Raw genomic sequence first — 22,155 nt, 5'->3', positions numbered from 1 at the left:
GACCAGTTTCACAAGTACAGCAGAGTCCCCCCACAGACCCAGTTTTACATGGATTGTGTCTAGCACAAAACAGCCACTTCTTCACAGTAGACACATTTATTCTTGGCAAAAAAAATTACATGGTGGGTCAGATCTCTCAGAGGCACTCTGGCATCTTCAAGAAAGGTCAAGAACTTTCTCCCCCATAAGACTTACTGAGAAACACAAATTAAAGGACTCCTCTCTCTATTCAATAGCACAGATTCAGACATTCTGCCAAGATCTGAACATTTTTACCATGTTTTTTTTCAACATAGCCTGGGACTCAAAAGCATTCTTGAACATGAAGGCTCGTATAAATTTACCAAATTCAAGTCAGAAAGATTTTCCAGTCACTATCTACATATCAGCCAGCAGAAATATGAAAATCTGACAACTAAAAGAAGGGGCATTACCCAGTATAGTCCTCCCCACATGTACACATCCCGAGAGCTGCATCAAAATTTGTTTTGTAATAATTCCTTCACAAGACAGTTGATCTTTAGTGATCTAGGAAGTCGTGGATAAACCTCGAGAACTGAGAATGTTTTTGGTGCATATTCTCATTTCTCCCCAGGGAATCTTGATCTTCAGAGGAATATTAACATGAAGTATGTAAAATATTTTGCAGACTGTTTATAACCTAATGACTCCAAACGTAACCTTAAATACCATTCTGCAGAGTTAGCCACGTTCAGCAATTCGAGCAGAAGGAGAATGCTAGCGCTTCTCAGGCAGACCACTTCTATCGCTCTTCCTTCAGCTTTGTTCAAGTGATTTCAGGTAACACAGTTATCTTATATTGATGTCAGCAAAACACTGATTGGAATCAAGCTGACCTAAAACTCACGGTTGCATTATTAACTAGTAGAATCATTCCAAGGACTTGTGTTTGGAGATGTCTGTCCATACATACAGCCAAATCTGAAAATCCAGCTTCAGTTCTTACTTAATGTTCAGTTCTTACTTAAACATTACTTAATGGTTAAAACTAGTGTTCTTCTGGAAAAGACATTTTGAAACAAATACTCTAATCATTCAAAGACAAACTTGAAAAGCATATGGTTCCCACTAGCTCTGCTTATTGTAAATCATATTACCTTTCTGGAAACTCAGTATGTGTTTGCTAAATGAAAATAAAACATCTTACAGCTTCACAATTTGAATTTAGGAAGCCAGCTGCTGCGGGAGTTAAGGTTTACTTCGCAGTGTTAGTCTACCCACTTATACATCCTGAAGGCTAAAAAAAGTATTTAAGGAGGAAAGAGTGTTACAATCTGTGAAGTTAATATTTGTGTTAAAAATACTCACGGAAAAACCTAACTGCTTGCTTTCCAGAAGCCACTATTTGGTCTCTTCTATTTTTCTAATTAGAAGAGGCCTTTGCAGAATTATAAATAAAACACTGGAAGCTCCATGTGACTTTCCCATATGTACTTTTTCAACAGCCAAGTGACTTCCCCATCCCATCCCCACTGTTTGCATACAAATGCAGTGTTTGCCAAGTTTCAAGTCGAGAACATTTAAATCACATTTGTAAAACCAAGAAGATAAAAATTTTGTTAATATAATTTGATCAGAGATACACCTCATAAGAAGAGTTAAACTATGGATGGAAGCAAGACCCAAAAAAAGATCATTTGCTTTGCCATCAGTTTACAAGGAATGTCATTATGTCAGCATAGAAGATGTGGGAAATGGCAAGAATGCCAACGTTAGCTTCTGAGTTTTTGAGAGTAGAGTACCTAGCCATTTCACTTCTACACATGTTCCAAGACAGAAGATACTCTTCACTCACTGAACAAACAAGTAGACCTAACCCAAAAAGTGGAAGAGAGGAGTTAAGAAAACATCTGAACATCTTATTCCTCCAGGGCTACTGGCAGATTCAGCAGACATGAGGATTTTCCTGTCTGCTACTTTCCTTGTTGCTTTCATTCCCACCATAATATCCAAACATCTGAGAGCCCAACATGTGAGTGGCTCCCATCCTATCTACCACATCCAAAAAATTTTGGAGATGACTTGAAACCAGGCCTCCAGCTTTCTGAAGGGTGGGACTCCTGGACACATCTACAATGAGAAATGCAGCAGGTAATTCTGAGCCAAGAGGAGACAGTGAGCAAGGCTGAAGCTTGTACTGGGACAAGAAGAAGGATCGCCTACCCGAGGAAAAAGCAGTGGACAAAGTACAGAATTGGCCTGCAGCTGAACAAGTAAAGCAGCCCAACAAGGAAGACAATAAAGTCACCTGCCAGATAACATCAAAACTGCCATGTTAGACTGAACGACCCAAAGTGGAAGTTGGACATGTATTCTTCCCAGCACACCAAAGTATCTCTTTTCCAGTCTGAGCTGCAGCACAACATTCATTCCTACTGACCTCACTTTTCCTCTTGATCAGGAACACACCCACGGTACTATCTTGATCAATGCAATCACAGAAGGTCCTTCATTGCATGCAACAGCTCTAAGCACATCTGGCAGCATTACAAAACCCCACACAGGGACACCTTGAAATTCTCATGTTGGATTTGACCTACATCAACTCTTACTAATATTTAAATACTCCTTTGACACCAGGAGTGGAGGTGGCTGTGGGCTGGTGACAACCTGCAGCTTTGCTCCACGCAACCAGCAGTCTTTGCCATGAAAAGTGTAGCATCATGACTTAATTTAAGACACTGCACAAACACCAAAGGGGCCTGAAAAGCCTGCTTGGCCCTCCTGAAAGGTGTTCTCTGGTCCTACTGGCAGCCTCGAAAGCCAGGGGAAAGAAATTCTATCTTTACTCTTCGCAGTCTTGTCCAGCCACACTCAACGCCTGCATGCCTCCTAAGTTGATGGTTACTTCCTGTTGACAAGTATGTTCTTCTGCAATCTATTTCATCTATTTTCAAAACAACAGATAACACATGTTTTCACATTAGCCAGAGTTTTTTTGCAAGAGAAATAACAGCCATTTTGTAACACTCCAAAGAACTCATGGTCCATTCTCAAACTGCGCTGGACTTCATGTTTGGCAAAGTCACTGTTTTCTATTCTTTTATTTTCCATCAGCAAATTAAGAGTAGAAGTTAAGGAGTCAGAGTCCTTAGTGGTTATAGATAACTTCTATTACTTTACATTATGCAAAAGATTTTACTTTTTTTTCCATGCTAGTTCAACGTATTACTGTTTATATGTATTGAATCAGAACTCATTCCCCCGTTAAAGATCACAGGTTTAAGAAAAACATCCTGTGATCTAGTTATTTGCCTGTAATGAGCGAAACCCAATACAAAGCCATCCTATTTGTCAAAATTAGCAATTGTTGATGATGACCATAATTTTAGGGCAAATCGTTGGAGAATTATCATTAGAAAGTGGTACCTTCTTTTTATTTACCCCTTCCCTTGACCAACTATATATATATGTGTGCATATCTATATATAAAAATAAAAGCAAGATAAGATTTTATTTCACTCTAGTAATTTTCTGTAAAGGAAGATTTCATTAACTATAGTAAGTAAACACCAGATTTAAGTTTTCCCTTGCAACTTGCCAATCTTGTCATGACTCAGCTTGAAAAGAAAAAGAATTTCCTTTGCACTTCACTAACTTTCCTCTTTTAGTCTCCAGAAAAAGATGGATGAGAATTTAGAAAGATTCCTAGCCATGTACCACTTCTGGCTGAAATCACTGTTACAAGCCAAAAAGCAATCAGAGACAAAATACAGGCAGAAATTGTTTAATGGTTGGTATTCATTTGCTAAGCCAGAACTTCAATACTGCCTTTATAAAGCAAGTCAGCAGCAAAAGAGAGGCAGAAATATGCACTCAGTGCTTCTGACATACTTGATTGTAACAGAATATTCTAAGTAGGAAGCCATAAATATATTGCTAACAGTCTCTGAGATAACCAGCAAAAAGGCAGCCATAAGCACCATCAGGAATGAAAACTAATGATCTCAATTTCTCCCAAAGAGCCAAGAACTCAGACCTACACGACTGAGGACTCTGTAAAGAGTATACACATATGAAAACATATTTAAGACCCACAGAACTGGAATCCCTGTAACAAAGTTCCACAGTGATAACTCAAGTTATCAAGTTTTTCTTTTCATGTCATTAAATATCTTTTATTTCCTGTCTCCACACCTCGCAAACCACTTTTTGTAACTCTGAATACTGACAAAAGTCACCAACAATCTCCTACTGCATGAGATGCATGGGATACTATGCAACAGTCTTCAGGGTGGGGAAGCCAACCCAGATCCTGATTTCTCAACTCAGAAGCGCAAAGAAAGAGAACACTTGCACCGGCTTTCATATCTCTCCTCTTCACATCTTGACATTTCTGCTAGCAGATTCTAACAACCAGGACATCAAAATTCATACTTCAGTATCATCATCTTCTTTCCTGAAGGACTCCAGCTATGGATTCCTGATTTGCTGCCAAGCTATTCCCTGAAACAAGCCAGAAAGCACTCAGGAAACAGTCAGGAAAAGGTTGGAAGTAAGAGGCAGTCGCAGGCAGAGCCCAGCACACAGGAGGTCAGCCCCTGACTGCAGGGGTTTGCAAGGCTTTCCATGTCTCAACACACCTCAAAGAGATTGTAAGGATTTCCCAGGTTTAGAATAACAAATCGACAAGGAGGAACTGTGTAGCTGCAAAAGCCCACACAGCTGAATGGAACCATTTCAAGCTCTCTACACACTGGGGAATGTACAGTCTAATAAGTATTAGATTTTACTCTAAACTTAAGTCCATGATTCTTGACTACAAACCAAGATAAGAGGTCAGATTTGGAAGTGAAGCTTTATATAAAAGATCCAGACAAGTGCTAGAAGAAACAAGGGGAAAAAAAAAAAAACAACCAGCCAAGCAATGGTCATTCCTTAGAAGAGCAGCTGCCTGGAAGAATTTGAGAAGTACTTTATCCAAAAGCATTTCAGTTGCCGTTCAAAACATTTTCACATTGCATTTCCAATTTCAAAATCTCTTTCCCTTCAAAGTGTCTGTCCTCCTATACTTTCTCCAAAGGCTCTTGCAACTTAAAAGTCATAGGAAAGCACACTGAAACCACCAGACTTGACTGCTGCCAACACTTCTATGCTAGATAAGGTCACCTTTCTGCATTATTTCTTATGCAGCAACTCCTCTGAGATGTTACCTTTCCTCCTTCTAAAGCCCTATGTATGATGACAAGCAAATACAGATACTAAGACAAATCAAACAGAATTTTCTGTTATAGAAGAAACTGTTTCTAGTCTTTATTGTCCACTTCAATCCATAATTCTGAATAGCAAAAGCTCAGAGTTTAGTTTAAGCAACTAAATGTAAATCCTGATGAAGTCCATTAAGGAGTTTAAAAATGCCCATTACCACTTTGGGCTAGACTTGAACTGGTGACCTAATGATGTGATACTTGACAGTTCTTCAACTACCTGTGATCACAGATATTTGCATCAGCAAATACTTAAATCCCAGGAGACAAAACTTCCTGGGAAGAGAAAATGTTAGATAAATGACAACTTCAGAAATCGCAGAAAAGATTCTAGATTTGTGCAATTTTAACAATCAAGAAAATACAAACAACAGTCACCAGATTCCTATGAGTTTCTGGAAAATCCTTATTTTACAAATACATAACACACAACTTTGTATCAAAAGCCCGTACTGGCAAAGCTCAGCATTCACTACCAGACCAGGGCAAACATAGCAAGGCCCAGGAATCTCCCTCATGGCTTTTGAAATACACTAACTAAAAATCAAGACACATTTTGTATCAAATGTACAAATAATTTCACTTTGTGTTAATGTAGTAAAAGAAATAAGATTTTCACAGTCTGTTCAACTGCATCACATCAAATATGCAGAGCGTGCTATAACATCTATCCTACCAGAGCTATTAAAGGCTCTTTGTAATTCATGCAAGAGGACTGTAATATCCTGGTGCCATGCCTGCAGAGGTATGTGCAAGTCCCAGTGAAGCAAGTCCATTTCTCACCTGGTTTCAAAGGGGCATCAGCTGAAAGCAGCCATCAAGTTTCCTCTTGAAATGAAGCATCCTCTAATATTTTATTAGGTTGTAAAAATTTCACAATGGTACATCTGCCAGTGAGGCAGATGGAGCCAAAAGCACAATTAACAACTCCCATCAGAGGGTAGATCCTGTTTAATGTTTTTAAAGTAGTACTGTGTACGTGCAGGTGCTCCATTAGAGAGTCTCCACACAAAGAAATGCCCTTATCAATAGCAATACCTTTAATCGCCCTGATGAAAAATAATACTCGCTTGAATAGCCATCAGCCCCTCTCCCTGCACATGTAAGTAAAGTCAACCACAACTGTGACCAATCCTACAAAATGGCTCTTGAGAAAAAGCATCTGTACAAACAGCTCTCTGCCTGCCTGGGGGATGCAAGTCATTTTGCTGGATTTGTTTTGAAGCTACAGATGTACTTCAGATGCCCTATGCTTATTCAAGCACCCTGAATAAATCAGCCAAAAATCTTATGCCACATGAAAACAGTCACGTTCTCCAGCTTGCATCCAAGAAGTGTGCAATTTAGGGCTTGCCAAGAAAAGTAGCTTATCATCATTAATTTTAACACCACCATACACAGCATTAAAATAGCTTCAAGAAAGGAAAGAAAAACGTAATATAAATTACCAAGCCAGGTGATAAATCTTCTGAAAGCATCCAAAAACATCACAGTAAAAGCTTGTAAAGGTGAGCAACCTGGTTTCATAAACATGTTTCTGATTAACCCTTTTGCAGCTTCTAAAAGATATGATCTCTGTTGGTGCTAAGCATGTCTGCCAGAGCTTGCCAAGGAAAGCATGAGCAAGCAGCTTCAAAGGCAGAATGACGTACCTATGGCAGTAAATCCTAATCCTCTCTGTGGAAACCACGCAACTGAACTTAGTCATAGCAAATGGGATTAGAAATTCTAAAACAAAACAAGGGTTTGAAGGAATTAGCAGTCATCCTGAGATCCTGTTGAAAATATTGAGCAACATTTAAAAACCAGCTGTTGTCAGGGTTGATAAAGGGGAGAGTAAAACAAACATCTTGCACAGGAAACCTTTAGCAGATGGGGACAGGAACAGGGTACCTGGGTTATCCTAAAACTGTACACACTGACCCTAGATGGTGGCTTGGCAAAGACCAGAAGTGTCAGAGAGCACCCTAGCCATCACCCTTAGAAATTCAGGTGCACAGACCCCTAGCAGTAAGTTTCTGTGATTTGACCATAGGAACATGGCATTGATTGAAGGAGATGGTGCTCTGACCATCAGAGTGATTGCTTATGTGCCATATACTGGGGCAGAGGGAGAGTCTCTGGGAAGCTGTCTGGGAAGCATGGCATTATTCTTTCCACAGTTTATAATGTCACGCAAACACACGTACACATGAACGTAGCAACTGCTCAAGTGACTGCACATGGCAGAAATGCAGAGGTCAGGATTTCTGAGGCAATTCTCCAAGGAGACATTTAATGTGACTTTCTGAAGTTCCCCACGTTTCTTGCACTGTAACTTCCTGGACAACAGGACTGCCTATTTTCCAGTGACCGGACCTAACCCAAATTACATATTTACACAACCCACGTGAAATCCAGGTTCTGATGGATGTGTGTTTTCATTTTAGGAAAAGAGCTGATTTTCTAACTCAAGACAATCTTTCAATAATAAACCATGTCTGCACATAGGGTCAGGAAGCCTAAAGAGATCTTAAAACAACAATTAGTGTAAGTGAGTTCCCTGGCTGCCTCACTGCCAAAGAAGCTTCATTAGCAAGTACCAAGTATTCAACTCCTGATCACTTCAACAGATAAAATAAAGAGAACACAAAGACTTGCATGAGGAAAAGGAAGGCAGTAGCAGGAACAAAGGAGACAAGCAAGGAGAGAAAAGAATACCTTGAGAAAAAAAAAAGCAGACAGTCATGACCTAAGTGCTAATGAAACCTGCTCCTGATCAATATGGAACGTGACCATAAGGTACAAGCCCATAGTTCAATGACAGAGAGCATGTTCTTCCTTTGATTATTCTCCAGTGTCAATGGAAACCCACTGGGGCTTGAACAGATACCAAGTCTTTGAGAGATGAATGTCTAACCTAGCACACAGGCCATGAATGAAAGCAGAAGTGAGTTTCCACCCCTCCTCCCCAGGACTATCACTTCCATTTAATGATATCTGAGTGGTCAGATTTCAGTGACTTCGCTCTATTTTCTGCCCAGACAGAAGGCTCTTCTTTCCTTTAGAACGGCCTCCATGCCTCGCTCTCATCAAAATGAGAAGGAAACAGAATAAGATAGATACTAGGTGCCATAACTTGCCAAGCAGTACAGCACAGGGCTGTCCAAATTTTTGGCAAGAGCAGAATGGCTGTCTTATCTTTCATTTACCATTGACACTGTCATGCAAGTCTTCTTCCTTGCAAACTCACAGATTCCAGCAGAGCCCTCCAGAAGACTGACCTTGCAGCAATACTCAACTGCACACTATTACCAGGTAGTTCCCAAACCAAAGATTATGACAGTTTTGAGTGGCGAAGACTGGAAACTGCTTATCTGAAGTCTCTGCAGGGAAAGCACAAAGACACTTTAGGATCACATTGTAGAACTCTTCTGAAACCTGAAAGGTAACCAGTCTGGTTACAGATCCAGAGAAACTAGGCAGAGATTTAGCTTCCACCATCAGGAACCCCCTGATCAACTAGCAGAGCCTCTTTGCTATGCTTGGACAAAAAATTAAAAGAAAGGGAAGTCCGGACATTTCATACTCTGCGCAGTCTCTTGAAAGATGAAAGCAAAGAGGGGATTTTTTTGTTAAAGTACTTGCTTGGAAGTTCAGGGGAGGAATAAAAAAAGCCCTCTTAGCTTTCCTTCTGTATTTAGGCAGAAGCTTTCTCAGTATTTCCAGTGTTGCGAAATAGAAGACAGAAGAAAACAAATGGACTTTGACACAGAAGTGCCAACCAGAAAAAAAAGCCACAAAAGCTTGTATAAAAACATGCATGTCCCTAAAACCAGATGCACCTATCAAAGCATTGTTCCCTAAAACCAGATGCACCTATCAAAGCATTGTTTAAAGCTTGCTCAAGTTGAGAGTCTAACTGAACTCTCTGTACTTGCTGTTAAGAACAATTTTAATCAAAGTAATAATCAGGATTCAACCCAAGAAAGAAATAATGAACTTGGCTTTAACTGGCTTGCGAGAAACCCAATTTGCAAATACTACCCTTAGCCAGCTATTGAATATACAAGTTGATAGAGCCCAGAAGGCACTGTGATGAGTGACTTAAGTGGAGGCACCCTACACCCACTAACATTCCTGCTGAATGAATGTGAAATCTGCAAGAATTGCTTTTATTTATCTTACTAAAAGCGTTTCTTGGAAGGGCTGGAAAAATTTATTTCAGATGGATTTTTCAGCTGAGAACAAAGTTGTATTTATTGTAATTATGCACTCTCCAGTGTGGCCTGCCTTGCTGAGAAAGAACATTAAATTCAGCTGCGCACAAACTCACGGAAGTGACCTTTTGAATGAAAATGCTGCAGCAAGAGACTTGCAGAGCATTCTCACTAAATAATAACCTACTGTCTATGACTTGCAGATTAGTGCTCAGACCACTGATTTCAGCTGCTGCTTACACAGGCACAAGTCCACATGAGGTCAGTCAGCTGAGAATAAATTGTGTTTGCTATGAACTACAATACGGAGAACTGTACTTGGGAAACTATTCATAGTCTCCAGTCCAATATGGTTTTATGAGCTTTTATTAACCAGCGTGGAGCAGCATAACCTTGCAAGGTATCTTTTCTGCAGGACACCCACTGTCTCATTTAAGTAAGAGGATCAAAGGACTTACTGACACAAACTGGACAAGCTCTCACTTTAAGTGATAAATGAACACCCACCACCCATGCAGAAGTATCCTGCTCTTTCTTTGCAGAAGGGCATGAGGATTATCTGAAACTCTTCTGCTGTACAGAAAGCCCAAGCACTTGAGGACAGAGGCAAGTTAGCACTAAAGAATCAGGAAGTCAAACTAGAGGGTTCATTTAATCACCTAAACAAAAGGTGCAATGTAAAATAGCAAGAGATGCAAGACGCATGCTTGTTTGGAAACAGAGGATGTCTTTTTAGCGTGCAAATATAAAATGTCCTCTTTACATGCATAAGATTATCTTACTCTTTGCAGAAAGGCTGGGTATCAAAAAGCATCCTATCCTATAAAGAAACTTAGGACAGATGTCTGAGCCTTCCCAAGAGCTGGGTTGCTGGGTAGTCAAATTCCCCTGCTGCCAAAGAAAGCCAGGCAAGCTTGTGTGCTGACATTCACATCTCGGAGCAGCTGGAAGCCACGCACTCTGCCTGCCCACTCCAGCACCATCCTGCATGGACAGAACCTCTTGACAACCTGCTCTGGGCTCCCTCTCCCCCTTCACTCTCCAAGGGACACACGGCAGGGTCTTATGGTTCATGGCCATCTGCAGATTTTGGTATGTAGTTCAAAAGTCTAGAAAAGAGACTACCTTGTTTTCTATGCATCTGAGGGATTTTCAGGCCAAAATGCAGCTACCAAAATAGTTTTTGCTGCCAGTTTCGGTTCTGTACTACCTTTTCAGATTCTGTGTTTGCATTTCCGCAAGCTCGCTCTCATCTCACAGCTCTGCTCACTGAACCTGCTGGTTTAGTCTTAAATCTGCATCTCTCTGTGCTGTTGCCTCCAAGGGGGAATATGATACAAGAAGTTCAACTTCTACTCTCAGTTAATTGGTTCTGTAGTTGAAAAGAAGGAAAAGGTTTTACTTCTCGCTTTCTATGCAGGAGACACAGCACATGTGATCTGTGAGGTGCACAAAAGTTTGATCCTTGTGTGTTTTCACATGTTGATTATTTACTGTAATGCTTTCCATCCATACAGAAGAACAGTCCCCACTCAAGGACAGAAGAAGAACAATCAAACTGTATCTCAACAATTAGGTAAAGTTTGACCATAGTACTTGAGGTTATTGAAAACCTTTGGACCGAAACCTTGCAGAAGAAAACCAGGAGTTTCTTGGTTAACAATTAATAATTTAGACCTAAAGACTCTCATCCAGACCTCCATCTGAAGAGGGGAATTACACAATATTTATACACCTAGTACCACACAATGTCCCAGTATTTTGATACAAAAAAAAAACCAACAAACACAAACAACAGTTAATAGTATGTTCACCATTTTAGTGTCTCCATTTCAGATTAGAAATGTGACATTACTTTCTTAATATCATGTGGTAAGCCAGGACCAGAACTGAAGAGTTCTTGCAAAAAAGTACTTGTGTCAGAGGAAGGATTCAGGAGCACACTGTGGCTTTTAAAAATCATTACTTTTTACAATATCTATAAATTCACCCTCAAAAAAAAAACCAACAAACCAACCACAAAAAAAAACCCAACAAACAAAAATCCCAACAACTAAGCCCAAGAAATTTCATTTGAAAACTGGTTTTTTTTTCCCATCATTTACCTTTGCACTAATCCTTGAGGGTAAACTATCAAGACACTTCACTCTCAAGAGCCCTCACCACTGCAGAATATGCAAGATGCCTCCTGTAAGGAGAGGGGAAAAAGCCAACAAACACAGAAACAGTGTAAGACCTGTAAATGAACAAGTTAATGGGTTGAACCAGATAAGAGTGGTATTTTTAAAGCCTGTTTCTTTAAAGAGATTAGTTAAAAGCATAAACAAGTTTTACCTTGCATCCTGTCCTGAAGTAAAGTGAAGTGCTTCAGGAGTGTTGGCAGGTAGCCCCTGTGTGAGAGAAGAACTCCCGCAAAAAGGATAAACAAAATATAAGGTCATCCATTTAAAAGTTTGTCCCTACCTGTAAAAAGCCACTAGAACTTAAGGTTTTCAGATTTGTAAAATTAACTTTTTCCTGTATTAACAGTGTGGTATTGGTTACATCAACAGCAGCAGCTCAGATAGCCTTCACATTTACACTTATGCAAGCCACATACTTTCATGGACACAGATTCACCCTCCATTTGCTTAGTTCAGGAAGATCAAGGTGCAAGCACAGCACCCAGCCAGGCCACTGTGAACATCTTGTCTAGTGCCATCTTCCTCCCCTTCAGATCTCTAGGTTCTTAAGCCAAAGCCAACTTGTTTGCTGTTTCCATACACAAATTTAGTCCTGTTTTATTAAGACACACTGAATATATCCAATCTCTTGGTCAAACTTCCAAAATCTTTTGAGAACAGGATCATAGCAGGAAGAGTTTTAGTTCCATGCTGCTAGATAATATGACACAGACAAGAAACCATCAGTGCCACTCTTCCTGTTCCCCAAAGTTTATCTGTTCTGTTAGAGGTTGTGAAAAAAGGTTTGTCTGGGCTTTGTCCATGCAAAGAACTCAGCAAGCCCTTACACTTCCTATCAGCCTGAAGTTACATGCCAGCAAAGGTGAAACAAGGCAACAACAGATTTGTCTGGTCCCTTAATCTAAAGTTTTCCTGGCACAACGCTTCTCAATAAATACACAGCATGCTGAAAATAAAGGAGGACTGCTGCTTCAGCTAGGCCATCTAGAGAAAGCAGACTACAGGTTTCAGAACTGAAAACAACACTATGAAGAGCACGATCACTGCGGACTTCCTCTTCCTTCATCTTTCAATGCCAGGCTGATCCTCAGACTCCAGTCAAGGGATGGGCCTAAGGGCACAAAATGGGTCAGAGGAGAAGAAAACTCCCGACTCTTGCTTCCACAGCCCAAAGACACTCTGGTGGTTTAGCATTAATACTCTGGAAGCACAGAGGTACAAGGACAGAGTGGAAAAGCAAGAAACTCAGTAAAACAATGAGCCACAAACAGAACAATATTTAATAATCAAGTATGTGAGATGCAAACATTTCTAATGAGAAAAACAATGAGACAAAGGGAAAACAATACAGCTAGGAAAAGGAGAGGAAAATAAACCAAGAGTTCTTATTTTTGACACTGCAATTTAAAACAGGCTTTGTCAGAGTCCAAGTGCTAACCATCAGCAAATGGGGGCAATCAGCAATGACATATGTCTGCAAGCCTGTTTTATCTAAGCTTCAGATCACAGGAGACTGGAGAGTCAAATGCAAACTGTGAAGTTTGCTGCTTCTAAAAAGACAAAAGTCAAAATGACAAGGTAATGTGAAGACAATGCAATACACATGCAACCCTCCTCCTCCTCTTCAACATTCACTATTTGAAAAGCAGTCTGCAAAGGAGAAAGGAAAGAAGGAATTCATTACAAAGGAGACCCAGACATGAGTCATGACCTTGCATTCAGGTAGCTGCATTAAATACTTTCCTAGCACAGAGAAAACATCTTTCAGATAGTGTCTGAAGAAAAGTCCTTCCTCCCATCAAGGCAGGAACACTCTTAGTAATATTCCCAAAGCAATTACAACTGATACGCAGGATGAGATGAAGTCAGCCCAGTATCACGGCCTTGAAGACATACTGCCTTCTTAAAAGGTTTTGTCCAGTCTTTGCAACACCCCTGTACGATGACCACCACTTCCTCCAGTCTTTCCCCTCCCTCTTGGCCCAGACTGACCCCAGCCACTGTTTAACCCTTTCATTCTACATCAGTCACTCCTAATTCATGTTTAGCTCAGCCAGAAAGCTCAAAAAGGTGCTTTTGCACCACGTTGCGAATTCTGTGGGACTAATTTTCTGCCTACCACCAGCTGGACAGATGTCACAGGATATTTTATGCAACAGAATGGCCTGATCTTCTGCTGGAGGTGTAAGACATGCTGCTCCCATGCCTTCCTGTTGGCCACCATCCACTACCTGGGATTTAAACATGATCCCACGTAGAGGTTTTAAAAAAGCCATGCAACTACTGATACAGTATTAACAAATAAAAATCTTGTTACAAAGCGTCAGGAATACAGAGCTTGGCAAGGGTGAGTACTTCTGCATATTTTACACTCTTCCCCTATCAGGCTTCTGGTGTGACTGCCACAGTTACACCGTTGTTTGACTGACAGCATTATCCCAGACTGTCTTGATTGCGAGCTCCAGTTCCATATTAAGTAAAAAGAAGTCTCTTGTGGACAAGAGTCCTTGACCTGCTGGCCACATCTGTGTGCTAGGACATGAGAGAAAAGAGTGAATCAGTTCTGCTCACTAAAAAGCCTCAGCACAGTCTGCTGGCACGCCATTAATGTCTGACTTTCCTCCCTGTTTCCAACAGGCAACACTAATCTTTTACACAAGGGAAGCTCAAGACGGCTGGTGAGATTCCTGGCAAAACACACGCTTCATAACCGTTTCTATAGCTTATCAGCCTTTTCCCCTTCAATTTGCTGTTCAGCCAGCAGGAGACAAAAAAGAAAAATAAGAATAGTTCTGTAACCAGCAGAGCTCCGTAAAGCTGACCTCCCATTAATTTGTTCCACAAGGCTGATTGACTTTGCAGGCTAGTAAACTGTGAGCTCCAATTGAAGCTTTTCCAGAAGCTAGGGCATATATCAAGTCAGTCAATCATAGGCTCACAAATTTTGCAGCGCTTAATAAGCTCACAACTGTAGCTTCTTGCTCAGTGATGCTTCCCTGGTTTTTGCTGTTGCTGGGGTTTTTTGGTTGGTTGGTTTCTGTTTGTTTTGGGCTTTTTTTTTTAGGTCTCTGTGCCTGTTTTCAGGAATTCTGTTGACATCTTATGCATCTTAGAGGTCTCTTCCTATCAAATCTGGCTCCAGGACTTTCAGCAAATCAGTATCTTAACAAGCTCCCTCAGCCTCAAGCAGAGCCAAGACAGGGTTAGGCTTTGCTTTGATCATGATCCCTCACAGATCACAAGAATACCCACAAAAACAACTAAAAATTCCCAAACCCAAAAACCCAAACTAAGAAAGCAAAAAACCCTAAAAACCATGGACTTCTACTCTTGAGTTGCCTCTGAAATGCCCATCACTGCTTTGCTCACACCAGAACCAGAGATGTAATAAAAACACATCACCACTAAAGTAATAAATTTACACTTCATAGTAATGCAGAAGATGAAAGAGGAAAGAAGGAAGAATACTGCTATCAGAGCTTTCCTTTCTTGAGGCAACTGCTTTTCTCTGGTAGTCCTAAGGACTGCAGTCAGCATCCTGAGGTCTTGAACTGCCATGAGAAAAGGAAAGGTTTCTGTTCTCCATTCTTCCCTAACCCAGTACTCTACAGCTTGGCAGTACTGGTAGCTGCTCGCCATACCCACCTACACCTCTGTAAGTCATTATCAACAAGAGGCCAGCAGCATTTTAAATGGCAAAAGCTCTGTCCCCTGATGCACTGGAGATTTCTTCCATGTTCAAGTGGTGACTGCTAGCAAACTGCCAGTGCACTGTCAGTGGCTGGATTTGTTGACGCTGATGCAGAAGTGCTTGTGAAGAAGGAAGAGTCAGGCAACTGCATCTAAATTTCCTACACAACCCAGCTCTCTCATACGCTTTCTCTTTGGACCAACCACAGGCAATACCAGTTGAATGGACACTGACCAGTGGAGGAGGCCTGCAGACCAGCAGCACCACAAGCTGCCTCCACACAAAATAAAGTCTCTCCTTTCTGTCTGTTCAGGGTACAGCATGCCAGGGAACACTGGCCACACTGGCATTAAGTGGTTTGGTCTGCTGCATCACGCCTGGACATGTTCCTGTGTAACCTGCTCTAGGTGGCCCTGCCTTGGCACTGGGGGTGGACTAGACAATCTCCAGAGGTCCCTTATGTGATCAACTCATTTGGCACCCAGCAAATCCCCTCATGCAAAGTGCTCCATTACAGATTCACAAGCCATTGCAGAGACTGTAGCAGTCCTCTAAAAATAATACTGGGGGCTGTGATCCCACTGATAATCACATCATTAGAGGTGAATGAAGCTCCTCCTTATCCAAGCAGATAAATTATCAGGTCTCTGCAGCACCTTGAGCCTTCCTCTGCAGTTAAATAGTACCTGTGAAATCACGGAAAAAGCATCATCTGTGACTGCCACGCCAACACGCTTCCTGTCACAGGCAAAGTACGGGCATGCAATTCCTGCTTGGCAGCGTTTTCTCTCCAGCCAGCTGTTATTTCAGGCCTGTTTGTTATGTGCACTGTTCACAGCCTCAGCCACGCAGGCAATTGACTCTCGAGCTTCACTGCCACAGCACCAAGATGCTGGCATCTCAAAACCTATCTTCTTACCTGTGGGTTTTTTAATCACACAAGATAGCAGGAGGAAGGAGGGACCTGGCTTCCCCATCAGCATCTCTCCACGAAGTCATCGAGGAGTGCATTCCAACACTCCATATTTACATTCTTCTGATTTGGAAGAAGAGACCAATACCTCGTGCAACCAGGTTCCCCCAAAATGTGCAGTGAGCATCTCTGCCCTGCCATGACTTCTGAGACTGCCACCGGCCCTGCCTCAGAGACTGCTTTTGAAATGCCTCTTGACATGCCAAGCACTTTCCTTCATATTGCAAAAACAGCAGCACAACCCTGGCAGGAGCAGCTTGCCAGGTCACTTTGGATTCACAAACCCCTCAAAGCAAATGCAAGACAAACGTACAGCCATAAAATCAACAGTTAAATACATTAATAAGCTGTGAAGATTCCTATGCAGCTAACCAGAAAGGGCAAATCTTATCCTACAAAAACAGGACAGCTCACATTAGAGGAACACCCCCAAACCCATTACCAAATATGCATGTTGTCAGGAAACAACAAAAGGCCATGTGTAGCTCAATGTTACTAAACATGCAGGACATGTATAGGCACAGCCACGACCAAAGGGCACAGCACAGACAGCCCTGGATGGGGAAGTAGGCCAGAAGATCAGTAGCCCATTTCTAGCTTTTTGCCACAAGTTAATGTCTGTTCAATCCTACCAGTCCTCTCAATATGACTTGAAGGGAAAAAAAAAAGGCTAAAAGAAAAGGTGGGTGGTTTGCATTTACTAAATATAGTGCCCGTTACCTCAGAGGATGTCCATGTGTTTTCACATTACAAAGAAACACAAACTTCTACCTATATTAATGCCTTTCTAATACTGCAGAAAGAAAGAAGGTGAACTTCAACATAACATTGGGTTAACACAAGCTGACAGAGCTATAGAGAAGAGCACCCTCTTTTGCCAGCAGAAAAGTAACTGCTGAAGAAGCCTAGGAGAGGAGCACTTCTAGGAATCAAAGCAGGTTTATCAAAGAAGGGTTTATGGGTGTTTTAGCCATTGAAATGTGGCCAAACACAGAGCACATCCATCCCTTTGTCTCACTAGGAGGGCCAATGGTGGTATCACTACTTTGGGCAGCATCCCTGGTGCCCAGCAGCACTGCAACCAGCAGAGCCATTGCTTGGGGACAGTCAGCATTGGATGCTGCCCCTAGCTGGATGAGGCTGACCTGGCCTGACCCTGCCTGGCTCCTGAGGCTTGGAGGATGGAAAAATCCCTGACTATATTGCAACAACTCTGGAAGATGAAACTTTCCAAGTCCCCTTTCAGCACAGCACAACAAAAGCTGCCCGAGTTTATTCTTAAAATAGTGGGTTTTGTTAATTAATATTTGGAAGGTGGCAAGGAAATTCTCAGAAAGGCAATGACATGTCCCAGTCACAGAGTTGCTTTGACTGTCCTGAAGGAAACTGCTCCCAGGCTGCACTGGACACTTTCCGACCGGGCTTTCCATCTGCTGCACAGCTGCAGAGATGGAAGGAGAAATTCTCACAGCATTGTGTGTAACTGTAAGGGCAACTCACAACCAAAAGCATTTTAATCAGCAGGAAAGCGTGCTATACAGATGAGGCACCGGAGCTCACGGTGCTATCATCACCACAGTACAAGCAGTGCTTAATCCAATGTGCACAGTTATTTAGAGGTCCCTGTTCTGAGCAAGTACAGGACGTACTTTGATCTCTGCTGCCTCCTGCCAAAACTGTGGAAATTAGCAAGCCAAAAACCAAGTCACAGACAAGATATCATGGCAAACAAAATATATCCTACAGTTATATGAGCAGCTGTCTTCCTGAAGGACCCCAATGGATTTCAGGAGACACAGAAGTGTAGTTGTAACTAATTACCTTTAATTACAAAAGTTGTCTTAAATTTACTGATGAGATGAGCCTCTCTTACACAAGGACAGTTGAAATTTTGCTGTTCAATTCACAAACTACCTGAAGTGATGCTCTGCAAGGGCCCAAACACAGCCAAACTCTTGGATGAAGCCTGGTGACTCCAAGTTGGTGCAATCAGAGTTATGGTCCCAGCCAGAGGACAGCCTGAGACAGGAACTCTGTGTTACACGGGTGTTAGCCACAGAGGCAGTCCACTGAGTTCTTTCTTAAAGCAAAGATCCATCCTCTTTGTCACATATGATGAATCATCCCTCAAGTCACAGTACTCCAATCAAACTCTTTTGAAACAAAACTGGTCTAAGAGCATGCTTCTGACAGATTTTGGCTCAAAACCACCTTATTAGAGACAGAAAGATGTTGCAGTCTTGTCACATAGTTAGCATTCACTTAAATATCTTGTTTTTAAGAAAAACAACAGTTGAGAAAACTATGTGATAATTAAGCTGTGGGCGTGGGAAGCAGACAGATAGTTAAGGCAGTCAAATAACCTTTACTCTGCCCTGCAGATAAACTACAACAGAAAAGCAATTAATCTTCAAAGTTTTTCATTTAAAATCTGATCAAGCTGATTTTAAAATAGATCAATTTCTTATTTCCTCACTTCTTCCTCCCTCAAACCAAGAGGGGAATGCACAGCTAAGGTGTGTGGTTCAGTTGCAACTGAACATGGCCAATGTCTTCTTCCCATGACATTTATCCTGATTTTATTATGTAAGTGCAGTATTTCTGCCCATAATCTACTGATGTTTTTATTCCTGTTAATTGAGTTTTGTGCTCTGATTACAAGTAAAACTGCAATGAATACTCATGGAGACAGTTGAACAACTTGGACTCGGTATGGTGATGACCTAATTATCTTCATTGTCCTCCATTCCATCCCGAACAAGTGTCAGTTAAAATGAGTCTCTGAAGATCCCAGGCAGGCTGGACTTATTTTAACCTGGAAAATCAGACCCTCCTGCAGAGTACAATGTGTTCTCAGGAATGTTTGCTCAGTGCAGCTAGCAGTGCAGCTCCACCTCCTGAATTATTTAGAGGACACATTTCCTGCAGCACCTCCCAGTCTTAGACCACCAGGTCTGTGGGGTAGTTTATACAGGCAAGGTGGTGTACACTCTTCCCAACAGCAGCAGCAAGCAGGCCATGGCAAATGTCTGCAAGGTAGACAGTAGGCAGTAGCCCCTAGAGGCAGCAAGGGCAGCAACCCCCTGGAGAGGACAAGAGGCAAATGCTGTCAGGGTTTCAGCTAGAAACACAGGAAGCCTTGGTGAGATCTTTCAAGTCCAGCACTACCCCACTGCAGCTTCTCTCCACAAGCCCATCAGCTCTGAAGAAATCACACTCCAAGGCAACACCAAGAGAGATAAAGTTTTGTTACATGCTCATTTTCCAGATCCTACATTACCACTGTCATTTTTGAGTGGGTAGCTGTCAATCTCTAGTATGCAGCAAGATAATACCAGACTTTTGACAGACAGAGTCTACATTTAAGATCTAAAATAAACTGCAAGAGTTTTATATAGACAAACTATGAAAAGAAAATGAGTAAAAGATGTATCTGTATCTAAGTGCCTTAAAGAAAACGTAGGATGCCAAAGCTCTTCTCCCCCACTCTCATGTATTGTACCACACACAAGATGTGTTATTTTAGGATTATTTCTGGTGCACTGACTGGAGAGGATACCCACAAGTCACGTATGCAACTATTCCACAGGCAACCTAGCTGTATGATTGCTTCCACACCCTCTTTTTTCCTTTCCTCCTTTCTACTTCCTATTCTTTTATTCTACCAGCTCCTTCACTAATGCAGAAGGCGTACAACTCAGGGAGCATCTTTCACAGTCTTCAAAGCAGGTATAGTATTTTTATGAGCATGTATAGGGTTCAACACTTTCACAGCTTCTGTCCAGATAATCCTACCACCTGACCACTGCTTGCAGCTGGAATGCCACAACGACCAGAGAGCAAAACAGACCTGAGATGTGCTTCTATATGTTTAGTTTATGTACCTCAGCTCACAGATGATACAGAGCAAGCACCAAGACTTCCACCTGGTAAAGGCAGTTGAGACAGCATGGAAAACACACTGTTCAACACAATCCTACACCTGGTTCCCTAGGGCATCAATGCACAACCTTAGCCTCAGTGCAGCCAAAAGAGATTTGGGATGGCACTACCAATACACAGCTTTTAAAGTAGATCTAATGCTCTTAGCATCCTGAAAAGACAACAGTAATACAAAAGGGAAATAACATCTCTAGTCTTAGGCAAACTCCTCAGCAAACTTCAGCAGAAGCATTGAGAAATATTTCAATGGAAGCCTTCCAGAAAGGGTACTCCCCATCTGCACCCTTGTTACATTAAGCACCGTGCAACCCACAGCTTCTGTGACCTGCAGTCATAGAGCAGCATCTCGCTGGCTCAGACCTTCAACAAATGCAACTTACCATTTGTACCTTATAAGTAATACACCGTATCAAACCAGAAGTCATCCTGTTTTGTCTGTGTTCTACACAGGGTGAAAGAGACATCTTGACTCCACAAATAATAAGATCCAGGTCATGCACAGGTTGCTTGGCCTAGTACACCTCTCTCCGAGTGACACTAAGCATACATATCAAGGTGGGAGAGGTCTACATGCATCTACATGGGGGAACCCCAGAACATCACTGGTATCTGAATGGTATACACTGCAGCATAGACAGGAAACAGTAAAGAGATGAAGAGAGAATCAACTTTATTAAAACCCTTTCCAGGCATGAAGAAGGTAGTAAGCAGGTGGTCAGAGCCTACAAAGATAAGGCCTTGCTCCCCTCATCCCAGCTGACACACACTCCCTTTTCCTTCCCTCTGTGCCGAGGCTTGCGCCAAACCTCCCCACCACAGTTACTGCCACGGGCAGACCAGCTCACCAGCACCACACAAGTCCCATTTCCCCACTGACCCTCTGGCTAGCTGCCCCAGAGACACCTTCCAGCTCATCCCAAACCTCCTCCAGCCCCATCCCCTCACGGGCCACCTCCTCCCTGTCACCACCCCAGGAAGACACACACTGCTCCATCCACAGTCCCCACGCACCTGCCAGCTCAAGCCTCTGCCCTCACTATGGCCATCTTCACCACCATCTCCAGTCAACCACCACCAAGCACCTTTCTTCCTCACCCTGCCATACAAAGCATCTCAAAGCAGCACTGGCACCTGCACCTAGATCCTCTACAAACCCTCTCCATCCCCTCAACACAGAAGCACCCCCAAACTCCAGTCTCTGCATCTCCTCCAGCTTTTCTTCACCTAAAGGGCTTCCCAAACCTCAGGCAGGGCCCCAAAAGCCTCTTCCTCGAGCCCCAAGAGCCCAGGGACCCCACTCCTGCTCCTGCCAGCCCAGCCTGACCCCCTACCCCAAAGGCCACGTCCCTCACCACGGAGGGTACAGACCCCTGCGCTGCCCCTCAGGCGTTCAGGCCCCTCACAGGCTGTATCCCCCAGCCTCACGGACACAACCCCCCAGCACGGCGCGAGCCCAGACCCCCTCCAAGCAGCCTCCCCTAGGGCAGCCCCTACCTGGGCAGGCTCCACGCTGGCAGGCAGCCCCTCGGGCAGGGCCTGGAACAGCAGCAAGGCCATGGCGGCGCGGAACCTCCTCGCCATCCCCCCCCCACCCCCCGCTCCCCGCCTCCCCAGCCCGACTGCGGCCCGGGACGGGAGCCGAGGGGGCACCCCGCGCCCCGGCCCGCCCCACCCGGCCGCCTATTGGGTGGGCGGTGCGCCGCTTGGCTTGCTATTGGTTCAGAGCACTGTCGCTTATGGGCAGAACCGGGAGGGGCGGGGCCTGCGCACCGGGAGCTGCCATCTTGAGTGTGGCGCACCGGGGAGGGAGGCTGGGGTGGGGGCGCGCTGCCATATTGTGAGTGGCGGAACTGCCTGGAGGCGGAGTGGGGGGGCTGCCCCTTGGCCCTGCACCCTCAGTGCAGGCACCTCCAGGGACACACCTGGGCACTGCAAAAAG

General features: G+C 43.1%; 1 protein-coding gene across 1 annotated transcript in view; it reads right to left on the bottom strand.

Moving 5' to 3' along the window:
- WBP1L (WW domain binding protein 1 like) overlaps positions 1 to 21,868 on the bottom strand; it is a 59,288-nt gene extending 37,420 nt beyond the window's left edge. Inside the window, exon 1 of the mRNA XM_057421057.1 lies at positions 21,711 to 21,868. Coding sequence (XP_057277040.1) covers positions 21,711 to 21,797 — 87 coding nt within the window. The 5' untranslated portion in view covers positions 21,798 to 21,868. The remainder of the gene's footprint in view (positions 1 to 21,710) is intronic.
- Between the last annotated feature and the right edge of the window lie 287 nt (positions 21,869 to 22,155).

The sequence above is a fragment of the Pezoporus wallicus genome, unplaced genomic scaffold (genome assembly GCF_028554395.1).
Source record: "Pezoporus wallicus isolate ANWC-B61680 ecotype Strahan unplaced genomic scaffold, APGP_CSIRO_Pwel_v1 contig_3365, whole genome shotgun sequence".
Classification (NCBI taxonomy): domain Eukaryota; kingdom Metazoa; phylum Chordata; class Aves; order Psittaciformes; family Psittacidae; genus Pezoporus; species Pezoporus wallicus.
Note: the sequence above shows the minus strand (reverse complement) of the source record. Positions and strands in the feature narration are given on the sequence as shown.